The sequence below is a fragment of the Sinocyclocheilus grahami genome, unplaced genomic scaffold (assembly GCF_001515645.1).
Source record: "Sinocyclocheilus grahami isolate Dianchi unplaced genomic scaffold, SAMN03320097.WGS_v1.1 scaffold63.1, whole genome shotgun sequence".
Taxonomy (NCBI): Eukaryota; Metazoa; Chordata; class Actinopteri; order Cypriniformes; family Cyprinidae; genus Sinocyclocheilus; species Sinocyclocheilus grahami.
In genome coordinates this window covers 1,272,576-1,290,596 of record NW_015505242.1, presented here as the reverse complement: position 1 = coordinate 1,290,596, position 18,021 = coordinate 1,272,576, and the positions used below count along the sequence as shown (strand labels likewise).

The window sequence follows — 18,021 nt, the reverse complement described above, 5'->3', positions numbered from 1 at the left end:
GGGGGGGGGGGGGGGGGGGGGGGGGGGGGGTGAGTAAATTACAGTATCAGGAAATTTTTATTCTGGATGTGAACTAATCCTTTAAGGTGTGGTCACATTGGCGAAATTTTGTGTGCAAAAAAGGTCCATTGTCTATTGTCACTGTAGCAATGTATGAAGCACAGCTCACACAGAAGTCACTTTCAAACCATGCAGCTTTCTGTTGGTCAGCACAGCGTTGGTAATCATTGTTACCAATTTTAATCCATTGTGAAATCTGTATGGGGAAATCTTTCACTCTCAAGTGAAATTCCAGTTCGCAAAGATTCCAACAGAAATGACTGGATTTTGTCAGTGAAAATTCACAGAACAATAGTAAATATGACTGCACCTTTTCTGTTAAGAAGGAACAACATGTACGGAGTGTTTATAAAGTATGTTTCTGGCCTAAATCTTCAAAATGTTATTATAGTGTTATAATAGTAATAGTCTGTAGAGCTTCCAAGAATTTCTTACCAACAATTGAAAGAATCACCACTACGAAGTCAAACACATTCCAGCCAATGGTGAAGTAGTAGTGTCGTAGGGAGATCATCTTGAGAACAGATTCTCCAGTAAAGAGGATGATGAAAACCAGGTTTATCCAGTACAGAATATTGTCCATCTCCTTTGTCTGATCGTCGGTTTCCACCATCATGGTCACCATGTTCAAGCAGATCAGGATCATAATCACAATGTCGAAGGCTTGTTTGGTGATTACGTCAAAGATGAGGCCTTGAAACTTGTTCTAGAGTGAAGTACAGAGAAATTGGCATTATTGAAAAATGTTGTATTAGGGAGGGGCATTCTGAGTTATTTACATTGTTAAAGAGTTTGATTCTGATGCTAAACATGGCCAAATTTTCAAAAAACAAGTTGGAGGTATGTATTTCTTTGCCTAATACACTCCTTCCAGGTTTAGTAAATTATTTTAAATATAATGTTCATTAATTCATTTAATTATGCACAGTATTGGTTAATATAATTAGATAATTAATATATTTATTAAACAATTAAAATGTGAACGTATTCTTTTTTAAAACAGTTTTGTAAATAGTGGCAGTAACGCTGAATAAACATTGAAATGCCCAATGGACAAATATACCCTTTGTATGGTGTATCTTCAGTTGGAGTAAACCACAACGTTACATTAATAATGCCTAAATAAAAGTATTCCTTAGTTTAAATATTTTAACATTTCTGGATCTCCTCAAATAAAAGTAAATATTCTAGTAGTTCATGGTGCTTTACCTCAAATGCCATTTTTAATTTGTGTAGTCATAAATTGCAGAGAGCCATGCACACTAAAGAGAAAGGTCTAAAAATACTACAGTCTACATTCAATATTCATTTATTCATGTGATTAGGATGTTCTCATTAATAATCACCAACAGCAAGCAAGAGGACTACAGCTCAAAAAATTAAACAGTGTGAGAGTATGCTGTTTTTCTCAAGTAGGACATGTTCCAGGATCAACTTCATTGGTCAGCACTGGGATGAACTGATCAGATTTTAAGGTTAGGTCTGATGTTAGAGAAATAGTTCACCCAAAATTTAAATTAGCTGAAAATCTATTTACCTTTAGCCATCCAAGATGTAGATGAGTTTGTTTTTCATCTGAACAGATATGGAGAAATGTAGCATTACATCACTTGCTCACCAATGGATCCTCTGCAGTGAATGGGTGCCGTAAGAATGAGAGTCCAAACAGCTGATAAAAACATCACAATGATCCACAAGTAATGCACACGACTGCAGTCCATCAATTAACATGACGGCACCCATTCACTGCAGAGGATCCTAGATGGATGGATCTTAGGATGCTAAATTTCTCCAAATCTGTTCCAATGAAGAAGCAAACTCCTGAAAGTAAGTAAATCTTTAGCAAGTTTTTCATTTTGTACGAATTACACGGAATTGTAACCACTGAAGCATAACTGCAATGTGAACTGTTACATCACTAATCTTACCAGCCAATCGTTGCTCTGTAACGGTTTGGTTAGAAATAAGGTTAGGCATCCAGGAACATGTCCTGCTTGGTTAAATCACACCACATGATGTGTGTTTGCGTGTGTCTTACCCTCATTCCTTCAAAGCGTGACAATGCTCTCAAAGGTCTAAGAGCACGCAGTGTTCTCAGGGACTTAATGGCAGTTAGTTCAGAGTAACCAAGAGCATTTGCTACCAGACTCACCAATGACACCTGTAAAACAAACACATTCAGCCAATCATGAAGGGAACTTGTGTTCAAACCCAGATAATACACACTATCCACTTACACACACACTGTACAGTTGCAAAGCAGTATATAAGGTCTATACATACATCAACAATCAGGAAGTCAAGCCAACACCAGGCGTTGGTGAAGTATTTGACGAAGCCATATGCAACCCACTTCAGAAGCATCTCCAATATAAAGATGTATGTGAAGACTTTATCTGCATATTCCAACACTGTCTTTATTGTTTTACGTTGCTCGATGTAAATGTCCTCAAAAGCCTGAACACACATACACATCAACAAATTTATTGTTGAATGTTTGTCAAATAAAAAATGATTGAGTGGGTGAGAATATTGTGTTTATGTGTGGGTGCTCACCAGTGCTCCACTGCTGAGTAATATCATAAAGATGATAAAGGACTCAAACCAGTTGTGCTCTACAATAATGAAGCAGGTTTTCCTGAGAATCCACCAACTCTTCCCTCTTCCCGTCTCCACATCGACCTGACAGCACTGAAACCTCATCACACAGCCTGAGCAAAAGACACAGAGAAAAGTCACTTAATGTAAGTTGACAGCAGAACAATTGAGCTCAGTGAAAAAAGTAAACTCTCCCAAAACGTCCCACAAAGTCAATACTAGAAGTCTTGCTTGGGAACTATATATGACATAAAGGGGCCAAACTGTACATTTTTGTAGCTATTTTTTATGCTTTCATTCAGATCCATATCTTCAGCCTTCCTTAAACAGGCTGTTTTGTTACTGTTCTGTATGTACTCTTTAAGACCTTGAAATTGTTGTATACTAAAAAAGTGTTATGTGAAGTTGGTGGTGATATGCTATTGTTAAAAAGTTTGAGGTCAGTAATTTTTTTAATGCTTCTTATGCTCACCAAAATGCTCACCAAACAATTAAAAATATTGTTTTCTATATCATTATAGAAAACAATGCAGCATCATTACTCCAGTCTCATGAGTGTCACACGATCCGCCAGAAATCATTCTAATTTGCTGATTCGGTGCTCAGAAAACATTTCTTATTATTAATCATGAACAGTCATGCTGCATAATATTTTTGAGAAAACCATTATGTATTTTTTTTCTGGATTCTTTGATAAATAGAAAGTTCAAAAGAACAGCATTTATTTGAAACAGATATTTTTTTGTTACAATTTAACCATCTTTACTGTCACTTTTGATCAATTTAATGCATCTTTGGTGGATAAAAGTATCAACTTCTTTCAAAAAATTCTCACTGACCCCAAATTTTTTAACAGTAGTGTATGTTAATGTATTCATATTTATGACTATTTCTAAATGAGCCAGTTTTGCACATAGTTACAATAAATGGACTAGAGAGGGAGCTTGGGTGAGTAAATTAGTCCTTACATACTGCAGTACATTTAAATCCTTTTTAGAAGAACATCAAATAAATCTGGTTTCCCAAGCTGTGCTCCTCTTAAAGTTCAAAGCAGTATTCACAACTCATTTAGCTTCTGTAACATCGTATTTGAGGGTGAAAAGGATATTCAAAGAGAAAAAATTAAGCTGGGACTAATTAGAAATTGATCATAATAAATGGCTATTCCATAACCACAATGGAGTCAAGAAGTTTACAGTTTATTGTGAAGCATTAGTGCCCTCTTGACCTCAATTCACCCACGAGACCATCATGACATATGACAACAGTAATGCTCAAATCTACTGCTATAATTGCTGTTTTCTCTAATTAACATTAATTGGCATGAAATTAGTGCATTAGCTATGGGCAATAATTTAGAAAGGCTGTATTACCTACAACAATATCCTACAATAAAGCCTAAATAGCTTTTAGGCTAATGATTAACATGAACCAATATTGGTTGTAGGTTAACATTAACTAGTATCTGGCCCATTGTCAGCTGGAGGAAAATAATCTCAAAAGCAGAGCAAGCTCTCATGTTTGAAATAGCATACACTGGTGAATAAAACCAGGAAAGCGTGTAAATAAGATAACTAAGATTCATTTTGATTTCCTATTTGTAAACAAATGCACACACACACACACACTGGTTTCCATGTTTTATGGGTACACTCCATAGATAGAACTTTTTGCATTTTTAGATTTTCAAAAAATGTAATTCTGAATGATGTATAAGCTGTTTTCCTCATGGGGGCCACAAATGTCCTACTATTACTATCCTTGTGGGGACATTTTGGTCCCCATAACATAAGGAATACAAGGTACACACACACACACCTTCTGTGAAGCAGGCCTCTGGGTCCAGGGACTCTTCCGGCTCCAGCTCCACAGACTCCACCCCCTCTCCAGGGGGTCGGATATCCACTGTGCTCCCTTCTGAAGAACTGAGAACCGCATCAACAGGCAGCTTCTACATAGGCATCCATGCAGCCACACAACCAGAAACAAGAAAGCAAACACACACACACACACAAATACACGCACAAGATTAGGCTTGACTGAAGCACACCATCTCGTCCATTTTGCTTTTGCAGTTATTCTCAGTCTCATGCAGTTTCAGATCATTCAAAAGTACCTACAAGCCCGTGGATTTAGAGATTGATTTGATTCACTGAATTAATTTTCTAATTAGCAGCCAGGTGTGAAGACAAGCTTCTCTGGCTTCACCGTATAATCTCACAGTCAGCTGTGGGTACATTTGATGTGCCTTCATTCCTTCCTCATGCATGTTTTTTTGTTTCTCAAGGTGCATTTTTTTTCTCATCCAAGCTTGTGATCTTGTCATCAGATGTTGAGTGCTTTGAGTATTTTCATGTCCAGTGCAAATGTCAACCCCTTACCTTTCCCCACCCCTTCCAAAAACAAATGTTTTCTATTGGATAATCCCAATACATTTGGATTGGCATGATTCAGATTATCACATGACCCCACCCCATAGAGTGCAATCCCTTGATTGACATGAAAACACAGGCTGGAAGTCCATTCCGTTAAGCAGTGGTCAAGCTTCGGTCCGCCAGTCAGTTTGAAGAGGAGGGGAGCCGCATTAGCGTTAACTAACACCAGAGCCACATGCTAAGTCTGAGACAGCATTTCATTAGCTTTGATTGGGGAAAACGACTTTAACTGGATCTTAACACAGAGATAGCAAGCTCTTAGGAAGACATATGAATTTATGGCTCAGAGAGCTTTTCTATTGGATGGCATCATTTTCTAATGATATTAACCCTTTAGACGTTTGTTCATCAGTGGTTAAAGACTTTTGTGCAGCTATTTTGCAGAACAATGGCAAATAAAAGCTTCTCCCAGAACTAAATTTGTTGATTTAGGACTCTAATTATATTGTAATTGATGTTATTGTAGATCTAAAGTACTGGGTAAGAACTCATTATTTGACATAACAATGAAGTTTTCCTGACCACAGTGTATTTCTTAAAGTTATTGACCCTTCTGTCAGTTTCGAACTGATAAAACTGTCAGTTAGAGAAACAGAGAGGCTAAAAAATTCATAGAGGAGGATGCTGTCTAAAACTGAGCTGGAGCACTGGTTGCCGTGGCACCCAGCTAATGCGGCGCGGGGAAATGATGTAAGCATGCTGTGTGCAATTTCAGAATCTTCCAGAATGCCTCTAACATTTTAATCACAGAAGGAATATAAGAGGCTGAGTAAACCTGAACAAGCTGCCCTGATCCAGACTGAATGGATTCACTATAGAGTCTCTAAGCTTTAAATAAGCCTCTCATTAATCTGAAATATTTTTGATGCTGAATCTAAATTTAGTCTAATTGATGCATTAAAGTCTAAAGGTTGAAATGTTCAGATTTGTTTCCTAATCCCGTTACTCTCTGGTACTCCCTAAATTCCAATTTATGTCTTTGAATCCAATTAGGAACAGATCTATCTCATTGGCAGATAAATATAAAGTGGCACGATGCACAGAAGTTGTAAAGTTGAGTTATCATGAAACCATTGGTCTAAATTAACCATTGGCTTGGTTCCAACTAGAGTAGAACCTCCTGATTGTATATGCACAAACAAGTGGCATAAATGCAATTACTGTAGCAATTACACACCTCAGCAGATTGAAAAATGCCTTCTAATGGCCGAATGCTATGAAGACAGATTCCCACTATTGCAGCAGTTTACAGTGCAATATATGACTGAATATTTGCAGATTTTTAAATAACAATATGATAATCTGCCTTTTGATATGCAAAAATATTAATATAATATTCAAAAAGAATTATTCACAACTCAAAAGCAGTTGTTTATCATAAAACCCTATTTATACCAAGCTTGTAGCTGAATCAACTAGCTTCCTTCAGTCTAATACAGTATGTATCATTCAGAAATGGACTAATTCTACATTGACTGCAATAATTAAAGTTTCCTGTTTTTCAAAGCTCACCTCTCCTCACACACACACACGTACACACACACACACACACACACACACACACACACTCAACCGCTTCCTGTTTCAAGGAAATTTAGCTCTGAATGCTTACTGATAGCTTGTACAAAAAAAAAAAAAAAAGAAACATACAAGCTAATGTAACAGAGAGATGCTCGATGGGCTATTGATGTAAAATGATGATCTTGCTCATTCCATATGACTGAAGGTACTGCAAAGAAGCTCAGTGCTACAACAGAAACACAAAGTCATGTAGAAAACAACAAACCAAAACAAAAAGGCTGACAGCTGTCTCTCTTCGGTGCAAAATAGGGTTGTTTAAGAGGGAGGGAAGGGCACAGGCATTGAGAAACGAAAAACAAAAGGGCAATCCGATCCAAAAAGAGAGATAAAATGAGAGAGAGACGAGAATTTGGTCTGATTTAGATGACAAAGGCAGTCTCCATGGTTAGTGTGGGTGAGGAGGAAGGTGAGTCTCTTACAGGGCTCTCTCAGAGAAAACCTGGGGTTCGTCTGTCATAACGCTGCAATAACAGGTCACACACAGAGAGGAGATACACACTTCACATAACATGGATAATAACGTCTGCAACTTCAACACTGAACCACTTAAATTAGATATAGAAATAGTTAGAAGAGGGGAGAGAGAAATGATTAAGCACAGTGACAGTACTGCTGGAAAAGCATGGAAATGTGCTGGAATACAAACACACACACTCACACACAGCCAGACAAAAACACATAAAAAACACACACACACATAGTTAAGCATACTCAATTTCACCCTGGGCAAGGATGCTGAATTTAGCAATTTCCTCAACAGCCTCATTCATAGTCTGGGATGCATGATGCCATGCCTGCTCAGTTGGTCGTAAATAATACACATTAGAGTGTGTGAGAGGTTATGTGTGTACGAGGCTGTGTTGTACTGATATAATGAATATAACTCAGAAAGTCTACCTGCTACAGTGCCCAGAGGTTTGTCTTAACTAGCTGCAGATGAACAGGGGCAAACTGCCCTGAAGCCCATGGAACAGTAAAACACACACACACACACATAATGGACTGCAGCTCTGAGCAGAGAATGTTGCAATGGTAATATGACTCAACACAACTGTTTGTCCCCTACAGGGAAAGAGACATTGACTCCTGATGAATTACAAACAAACCTAAAACAATAAATTAAACCATTAAATATGACTTTTTTGACATTATGTTATATAGCAACTCTTTCCCACACTGAAACACAAAAATTCTGAACTGTGTTTCATGCATTTTAAAAGTGAAATTTCTGTTTAGCTGTAGAAATCTGGCTTACCTCTTTACTGCCCTCGATGTCAGACGAGTCACTACTAAAATCTTCCGTGTTCAGATTTTCAAAGTCCGACTCTCCCACCGCAATTGGTACTGTAACAGTGAGGCTGGGATTGTGTATGAACGACATGTAGTTGCCTTCCTCAATTCCATACTTTACGTGACCTTCCACTCCATTACCAGGGGAGACGCAGTCCTCCTTCAGATAGTCTTTTGTGAGGTCGACGGCCACCGGAACGTGATTGGACAAGCAATTCTCCTTGCCGTCACTGTGGAGGTCGTCAAGGGGTTTCTCTTCATCTAGAGCACGAGGTTTGGAGCCGGCCAGGCAGAGGCTTTGGAGAAAGTGGCGTAAAGCGGACTTGACCAAAGCGATACCTTTCTGTATTCTGCCCACGGCGATCTGCAGGTTGTTCATTTCGCTGTCCTCATCAGTGGCGGCCAGATTATCGGCACTGAAAGAGCTCAGCAGCAAGGCCAGGAACAGGTTCAACACCTGCCACACAACAACACACACTTTGAGAATCAGCAAGATCAAACACAGATAAAATTAACAGATTAGACTCAGAAATGATCACAATTATCAGAACATGTCTGGGTCAAAAGTTTTGGGTTAGGACGATTTTAAAAAATATACATATTTTAATTTAACAAGTTAAATTGATTAAATTTTACTTAAATTGATCAACAGCAACAGTAAAAACTTTTACATTGTTACAAAAAAATGTATATTTCAAATAAATGCTTTAACTATTTTCAACACTGATAATAATAAGAAATGTTACTTGAGCACCAAATCTGCATATAAGAATGATTTCTGAAGGATCATGTGACACTAAAGACTGGAGTGATGGCTGCTAAAATTTTAGCTCTGCATCACAGGGTTAAAAAATTACATTTTGATTTTTTTAAAACAGAAAACAGTTATTAAATTGTAATTATATTTTAAAGTATTACTGTTTTTCCAGTGTTTCTGAAATTTAGCCTTGGTGAGCAAAAGAGACTTCTTTTAAAAACATAAAAAAATCTTACTGACCACCAATTTTTCAATGGTAGTGTACCTCAAATTTAAATTAAATTAAATTAAATTAAAATTAACCCATGCATTATGGTAATGAAAACATGGAAGGAAAATGCACTTAATTGTCATGAAAATGCAAAAAATTGTATGGCTCTAAAACAAACCTAATTTACTCTACGCAAATTATAATTTCTAATTTTTTCTTTGTTGGAGGAAAATAGGAAATGTCAATGAGATTCTAAACAAGTACATGAAATGTCTGAAGTTGCAAAGTAGGAAAGTGTTTCTGGATCAACATCCTGTAAAATAAACATAGTCCTAATCCCAAACCTTAACCATTGCATACCTAAAATCAGATGGACAGGAAGTTGCTGAACTCAAAGCCCTAAGCCTTACCCTAGTCTTTGAACTCAAAATATGATTTGTTCATATGAATGTTGTTGCAGGACCTACAAAGATGTTGATCCAGTAGCATGTCCTACTTGGCAAAATCCAATTTATCAATGCAGAAAGCATAAAATTGCAAAAGTAAATGTACATGAGAGGAATAAAAAGAAAGACAGGAAGAAGAAAGGTAGAGGGAAAGCCTATCTTCCAGGTGTCTCCGTGTGGCATGACTGATCTTACCACCAGATTCCCAATGACCATGACCATCATGAAGACGATGAGACACATTGACTGCCCCGCCACTTCCATGCAGTCCCACATGGTTTCGATCCATTCGCCACAAAGCACCCGGAACACAATCAGGAAGGAATGGAAGAAATCGTCCATGTGCCACCGCGGCAACTCACAATCATCTGAGATCTTGCAGACACACTCACGGTAGCTCCTTCCAAACAACTGCATTCCCACCACAGCGAAGATGAAGACAATGATGGCCAGGACGAGGGTTAGATTTCCCAAAGCACCAACTGAGTTACCAATGATCTTTATCAGCATGTTCAGCGTGGGCCAAGACTTTGCCAGCTTAAAGACTCTTAACTAAGAGAGAGAATAAGACAGGGAATGTTAGAAAAGAGCTGTTTTGTGATCAAGCCATTACCCTGAATTCATGGAGTCTTAAATGTATAAAAAAGACAACATTTGGGTTTCTGAAATGGTATCAGCCATACAGTAGAGTCCAAAACTTGCACAAGCATGTAGATTTCATAAAGCTCAAGTGCTACTGTCTTGAATTTTACTCACATTATGTTGATGACACAATTTATAATGAAAATAACATTATTAAACTAGAAAAAAAAAAGCAAAACAAGCATTTTCACTAGTGGTCTTAAACCTTCGAACACCACTGTAAGAGATGAGAGATTTGCTCACCAATCTAAAAGACCGCAACACAGAAAGTCCCTCAACATTGGCCAGGCCCAGTTCCATAAGACTCAGGCTCACAATGATGCCATCAAAGATATTCCAGCCTTCTTGGAAGTAGTAATATGGGTCTAGAGCAATTACCTTTAGACACATCTCTGCTGTGAAGATTCCTGTGAATACCTGCACAGAGCCCAAAAGGAACAGATCAGCACCAAAACAATCCTAACAACTACCAACGGAACTAAAAATCTCAACACAAAACCAACAATAAGAACATTTACACAGTGCACTAAAATGTTTAAAATCTGCATCCTCGATGTTTAAAAAAAGATTTTAATGCATCATAGGAGTTTGCTTAAACGTAGTAGTATAATATTACTGACTAACAGTTTTGTATTTGTTGTACTGTTTTTATGCACGTCATCCGCCTGGAGCTGCTTCCGTGTACAACAGTGAGTGCAAGCTAGATTAAATTGATTATTACGTTTTAAATATGGTTATTTTTCTTACAAAAACGCATCGATTCGCTACAGGAGGCCTTTGTTCACCCCCCAGAGCCGTGTGAGGCACTTTTTATTATGGATGGATGCGCTTTATTTCACTTCTTTTGGACTGATGCACTGCAACACACGTTGACTGCCATTAAACAGCTTGGAAGATCAAAGACAATTTTTAATATAACTCCAACTGGATTCGTCTGAAAGAAGAAAGTCATATACACCTAGGATGCCTTGAGGGTGAGTAATTCATGGGCTAATTTTCATTTTTGGGTGAACTAACCCTTTAAATCAACAAAATCAATAAAAAAATACTGTATTATAATGAGAATCTGGCATTGAGAGCTCACCAGGTTCCCAACTGACAGCACATGGTTGAACCCGTCTGTCATAGGGTAGTGTTCCATAGCCATGAAGAGGGTGTTGAGAACAATGCAAATGGTTATGGCCAGGTCTACAAACGGATCCATCACCACCATGTTCACAATCTCCTTCACCCTCAGCCAGGCTGGACAGCAGTCCCAGATCAAGAAGCTGTTGGCAAACTTGTACCAACATGGAGGGCACTTCTGCCGCGATTCCTCAAGTTCTGTGAACAGAAATCATTTAATATCTATTAAATGTTCAAAAAAAGTATGGCTTTCGAATTGCTTTCAAATGATGGTTGAATTGCAAAAAGTTTACATGTCTGCATTGTCTGTTGGAAGATTGTGTGTGTATGTGATGACTGAAAATTAGATGATGAGGTTGAGAGTGCATGTGAGGCGTTCAAAAATAATTGCACTGGCATGTCAGCAGTGTCAGCAGTGTCAGCAGCTACACGACTTAAAGTCAGTGGTTAAAGGTCAGTACATGAGTGTGAGAGTGGTGTGTGTGTGTGCATATGTGTGTGAGGGTGATCTTATTTGCTTTCATAGCTAATCGTATGTAAATTGTACTTGTACGTTTTTGTATGACTAGATATACAGTGAAATATATAATATAAACATACTGACAGCATCTAAAACAAACTCGTTTACATATATGTAACTAATTCACCTGTAGTTTTACCCGAACATATGTTTCTATAGTTGTACAGAAACATTTGCTAGGGTAAAACTACAGTTGAATGAGTTGAATACACAATTGAACAAATCCCTGATGATTTATTTTTATCAGTAAATAACAGAAACTTTGCCAGAGAAAGCCAAATTTATTTAAAAATGAAATACAAATGGAGCTAAAAAATAAATAAATAATATTATTTTATTTTATTTATTCTCTTTAGAAATCACAGAGAACAAAATGAAACCATTATGTCAAATTATTATTATATTATATGTGATTTTAACACATTTGTTTACATGTGTGAGGTCAGTGTGTTTCAGACCTTCCATAGTATTTGTCAGAATGCTGGCCACACTCAGAGCTCTTTTTCTGGCTACTGTCTCATCCAGATAATCAGACGGCTGGTGTGATCCTGAACGTTTTTTACGTGCCTCAGACTCAGTGGTTGTGCCCTAGAAAGAAAAAAAAACATTTCATGAGAATTGAGCATTTTATTGTTTATTTTTTTGTTTGTTTTTTTATTATGCAAGTAAAGAATATGACAATATTTACATGTGCCAAATGCAAAATTACCAGGACAAAAAAACATATACTGTATACTAACAGCCAACATTACATGTTCATTCTGAAAAACTCCTGTATGTGTATTTGTGTGTCTGTGTGCTTGTGTGTGAGTGTCAGTGTATCTAGCATATAAACCAAAGAATATTTAACAGATATATAACAGATACAGGCATTTCAGTTGCTCTACCTCAGGTAACAAACGTCCGATTGGTGATGTTGGCACAGATGTCCCGCCCACCAGGGAGACCACTCCATTGCAATCAACTGTGCAGTGCATTTTTCCGTTGGCTGGGAGCATAATTCTGGGAGCAAGGCTGCAGTGACTGACAGTGGAACTTCGTCTCTCAATGCAATGAGGTACGAAGAGCGATCCGCGGCGACTGTCACTATCCTCAAACGTGCTGTGCTCATCATCTGCAAAATCATTCTCGGAGCCAAAATCTCTCGCTCTACCGCGAAAACTGAACAGACTGGTGCGACTGTTCCTCCTTGGGGAGAAGAGAGATCCACGAATGCTGAGAAGAGACTGAAAAAGACACAAAAACAAAAAACTAAGAGAAAATGTAAAGTACATACATTGTACTTTTTAAAAATTAAGATTAGAAATTGACTGATAAATTATTTTTAACACTGATACTGATACGATTGTTTATGTGTCCAATAACCAGTACACAGAACACATTTGTATTTATTATTCTAGTCCTAATATTAATAATTAAATCATTCATTACTAAAGTCTGAAGGTGAATATCTTGCTTTTCGACAACAAAGGGCCCTATCATACACCCGGCGCAATGTTTTTTGCTAGTTTCAGCCCGACGCAGTTGTCATTTTCACATCCTGCGCCACGTTGTTTAAATAGCAAATGCATTTGTGCCCATTTGTGCGCCCATGGGCGGGCTGGTCAGAAAACAAGGTGTGTTAAGGCGCATTGCTATTTTGAGGCAACTGAAATAGACTGTGCAATTGACCAACAAAAACCTGGTCTAAAGTCTGGTGCAATATTTTTTTTTCTTTTTTGTTATTTAAAGAGCATGTTAGTAATATGCTCCAATAGGCGGGTGCACAACTCGTGTACACTTTGCTTATTACACACACAGGGATGCGCAGCAGCACACAAACATTTTTAAAAATGAAAAATTAAAGGATTAAAATGTAAAGATTATTATTGTGTACATAAATATAAAAATGCCTACATGTCATAATGGATAGTCATTTCATGTATCAGAATTATGCGCACAAGCAGATCCGTTTCCTCGCTAGAGACGCGTTCAGTTTTTCCGCTTGTAAATTCCGCCATGACACGAGAGCAACTGGCTTTTAAAGGGAATGTGAGATGAGACTAACACTTGTTAGCCCAAAACACACCTATTACTCATTAAGAGAATAGGGACAACCCTTTTAGACTACGCGCCGGGTGTGCCGACCATTTTTCCCATCCTTAAACTAGCAAAAGTGGATTCGGACATGCCCTAAGCGCAATTGCGCCATGCGCTTAGATCATTAAAATAGGGCCCTAATACTGCATTGAAAAGCTGAATAATTTTTGCAAGAAACACATTTAATTAACAATAATATGAATGCTGTTCCTGTTGAAAATTGGCACTGTGGTGTCAAAAGCTCTCTAAAAAGACTAGGTCTGACTAGCAAAAGCAAGTAGCAAATTATGGTTCATAGCTATGATCTAAACTAAAGGTTTTTAGCTATTTAAAGAGAGCACAAGCCCTTTGACGCGTCCTACCCCAAACTCCAAAATACATCAACACATGAACACATAAGTTTCTTTAAGACCTACTATCTTTGTACTTGTCCCTGAAGATTTAGTTGTGTTTGTCATCATCAAAATGCCTGCTCTTAGTTTTGAATTTCTACCATCAGCTGGTGCAAAAGTGTGAAAAATTGGTTCATTTTGTTTCTCTATGTTTATGTCATGTGCTCATATTAAGTCATATTTCAAAATTGTATATCCGATTTGTCTCATGGTATTTATATTGTGAATAATGTTACTGCAGATTAATTTGCATGCATATGCCAATGGTAGCATGTATGTTTTATGTTTTACAATAGATTTCTGGTGGATTAAGATTTGTTAGAATTAAATGAAACCACATTTACATTTGGGTTATTTTCGAGGCATCTGTGTAATGCATCTGTGCCACCTTTAACCCTGTAATCCTCTGTGAATAAGTGCATAGCTGAACATTTTATTGAGCTAATATTTTCTGCCTCCCTATCACACTTCTTGAGTTGATTAGCACTCCGCCCACCTCAGTAACAATATAGCTGAGAAGATGAGAATTATCTGACAAACTCAGAAACGTTTATCAAACAACATTTCCCACAATGGCACACAAAGGAGGTGGTCACCTGGTTTGGAGTGGAACATTTCTTCTCATACGAGAGTCGGTTGGCATCGATGGAGAATCGAAATCCAGGCCGTCTGATGCTGTCCTCTGAGGCGGACTTATGGAACTTTTCCTGATCGGCTTTCTCTTCTTCTTCCCTTTGTTTTCTTTTCTTCCTCCTATTCCTTCGCTCTTTAGCGCTCTTGGAGCTGAGTCTGGACCCTCCGGAGGAGCTTTCCTCTGACAAGCCCCCCCTCCCACTGTACTCCCCACTCTCTGTTGCTGCTGCCACGGCAACCTGCCAACCAATCACAGCGCAAGCACCGTTGTCAAGGGCAACCAGGGGTAGACTTAGTTCAAGCTCACATACCGAAAGCAGAGACAAGAGATGGATAAACAGTGAGCACTGAAGAAGGAGGGAGGATCGCTTTATGTGATCAGATTAAATTACAGGTATTTGTCATATTGTTGACCTTTGCCACTTTATTCCATTCTCAGTAATCCTTACTTACAACTGCATTATGTTTTTAACTTTCTTTTTCCTTATTATGTCTTTCTAACTTTTGGAATCACATGTAATAAGCCCAATTACTAGTAAAAAGTAAAAGTAACTCTGACCTCTATCTATCTATCTATCTATCTATCTATCTATCTTCCACCATAGAGATCGCACAGTCGCCATTTTTGAGTTAATCTACATCTTGCTTTTTTGGTCTCTTTCTCTGTTTCTCTCGCTTTCTGTTTCCCTCTTGTTTCTCTCTTTTTCATGTTTACTAGGAGAAAGGACACTCTCTCACTCGCTCTCATTATCTGTCGGTTTCCATGGTGACAGGGCAGTGTTAGCCGAAGCAAGTGTAGTGCTGAGAAACTTCAGAGATGACGAAGGCAGAGGAAGAGATCAAAGATCAGGAAACGAGCACAAAATAATGATCAAAACAAAAGTAATGAGAACACACAATAACTGTAAATCAATGTGATAATTTGTATTTAAAAAAAACTGTCTGTGCAAGTGAATGTATGCTTGTGTATTCTGATAGCTAGTATGTGTGTGTGTGTGTGTGTGTGTGTGTGTGTGTGTAGCTACCTGTGCCTCTTCCTGTTGTCTCTTTAGCTGTTCTAGCATGGCTTGAAACTCTTCCTCTTTCTGTTGAGCCTCTTCTATGGTGGCCTGGTTCTGCTCGTCATATGCCATGGCCACCACAGCTAGGATGAGATTTACCAGATAGAAGGAGCCCAGGAAGATCACAAGAACAAAGAAGATCATATAGGGCTTTCCAGCTGCACGCAGGGTCTATGAGAGGCAAAACACACACATACACAAACAAAATGTTACAAAAATACTTTTTTGGAAGAAAGAGAATGAGAAAACAAGAAAAAGGATATTGATTAGTTAATGGATAGATGCTGATGTTTTCTAACGCCTACAGGAAAATGGGCTAAACTTATATATAATGGTTTCTTTATTATTAAAGTATTACAACTCGGAATTAAATTAAATTTGTTTTGCTATGGCTCTGGAGATTCAAGAAACAATGGTGTGGTATAATGTTAATAGGAAATAAATAGCCATGGCCTAGACATTGTAGAAGGATGTAGGGTGTCTTTTCATGTCTACAGGATGATACTGAGCTGATGTCAGGGCTGTACCTGCTGGTAGAGGTTTTCCCAGAAGTCTTGTGTCATGAGTCGGAAGAGTGAGAGGAAGGCCCAGCTGAATGTGTCAAAGCTTGTGTAGCCATAGTCAGGATTACGACCTGCTTTTATACACGTGAAGCCCTCTGGACACTGCCTGTAATCCAAGGAAGTGGAAAAATATTTTCAGCATATTCAGTGAATATGAGTTATTTAGCCCAACACGGGACATCATATGTGGTTCTCAACCAGGAGGCCAGGGCCTCAGCAAACTTTCAGGTAGGTCTCAATGAGTTATAGTTACATACATCTCAGTTAAAATGCTAAAAGTAAGAGAAGTACACGTTAGCTTAGAATCAAAAAGGCTGAAAACCACTGCATTATATAAACTTAACCAATTCAAAAATGAGATGTTAGATTGTTAAGAAAACATGCAGTATTTCAAGTGAAAATTTTTTTTCTTTATATTACAACATTTAATCTATTTACATTCTATATTCTCTATATTCTATAATGATGTTTAAATTTCACTAGCATATGCAGTCTAAAAGAACATATTCACCCTGCATCGCTTGAATTTCCACATAGCAAAGGATCTCTGCGGCCTGGGAGGAAATAATAATTGCCTAAAAAGGGGAAAGGCACAAGATAAATGTCAAAAAACATAATAAAAAGCTGAACATATACACACAAAGATGTACAGTACAGGATATGTTTCTAGCCGTGAATCCTGTTGCTTGAAGGAAGTGTATTTGCCTAAATTGTCTAAAAAAGACTTGACTTTAAAGCACACTCACTGCGAGGCAACACACATACACACACACAACCATAAGAGTGCTTTGAGCACTCGATGACTCATTTTTCTTGGGCCAGTGGAGCATTCCTCACATCCTCAAGGACATGTAGTGTCAATGAGCATCTCAATAACACACACACATACACACACAGAGAAGCACACACATTCTTCACGTACTCTCGTCACTAGTGTATTCTGTCCAGTTAAAGGTTTTGCGCAGCTCTAAACCGGCGCTGTAGTTCAGCGTGGCGGTCAGGTTTTCAGTGACATTGACCTCCGGCATCTTCACACACTTGTGCCGCAGGTTTCCCATGAAGAGCTGCAGTCCGATCAGAGCAAACACACTCAGACAGAACACAGTCAGGATCATCACGTCTGACAGCTTCTTCACGGACTGGATCAGAGCGCCAACGATAGTCTTCAGCCCTGAGGAACACGCAACGGTGGTCACAAACACACCCAATACACACAACAACTCAAACACAATGTGAGAATGCACAATACAGCTACATAGATCTGGAAAGGCTCTTATGGTAACACTTTAGAATAAGGTCTAATACGTTAACATTACGTAGAATGATAGCTACATTGCATTTATTTATGTAGGTTAATATAAATTCATATGTTTACTGATACAGTTATACATTTTTGTGTAAATTAACATTGTTTATCACAAACATGAATAACAATGAACAACAGTGTATTTATAAATTACCATGAACCAAAATACTGTAAAATTTTGTTCATCGTTAGTTCAGAATACCTAATGCACTAACTAATGTTAACAAATTGCATATTATTAAAGTGCTACTGTTTCTGTCATACTGATGCACGAATGGTTCACCCAGAAACCCATTACTTATTCACCCTCATGTCATTCTAA

The 18,021-nt window shown here is 38.1% G+C and overlaps 1 protein-coding gene across 1 annotated transcript in view; it reads right to left on the bottom strand.

Annotated features, from left to right (window-relative positions):
- The window catches only part of LOC107584835 (sodium channel protein type 2 subunit alpha-like), a 35,837-nt gene that overhangs the window by 7,454 nt on the left and 10,362 nt on the right, over positions 1-18,021 (bottom strand). Inside the window, exons 7-22 of the mRNA XM_016271598.1 lie at positions 17,316-17,564; positions 16,905-16,968; positions 16,358-16,499; positions 15,795-16,001; positions 14,733-15,008; positions 12,553-12,891; positions 12,124-12,253; positions 11,105-11,343; positions 10,264-10,437; positions 9,574-9,930; positions 7,930-8,421; positions 4,477-4,609; positions 2,617-2,771; positions 2,344-2,517; positions 2,036-2,221; positions 496-766 (exon numbers count right to left, since the gene is read on the bottom strand). Coding sequence (XP_016127084.1) covers positions 496-766; positions 2,036-2,221; positions 2,344-2,517; positions 2,617-2,771; positions 4,477-4,609; positions 7,930-8,421; positions 9,574-9,930; positions 10,264-10,437; positions 11,105-11,343; positions 12,124-12,253; positions 12,553-12,891; positions 14,733-15,008; positions 15,795-16,001; positions 16,358-16,499; positions 16,905-16,968; positions 17,316-17,564 — 3,588 coding nt within the window. The remainder of the gene's footprint in view (positions 1-495; positions 767-2,035; positions 2,222-2,343; positions 2,518-2,616; positions 2,772-4,476; positions 4,610-7,929; positions 8,422-9,573; positions 9,931-10,263; positions 10,438-11,104; positions 11,344-12,123; positions 12,254-12,552; positions 12,892-14,732; positions 15,009-15,794; positions 16,002-16,357; positions 16,500-16,904; positions 16,969-17,315; positions 17,565-18,021) is intronic.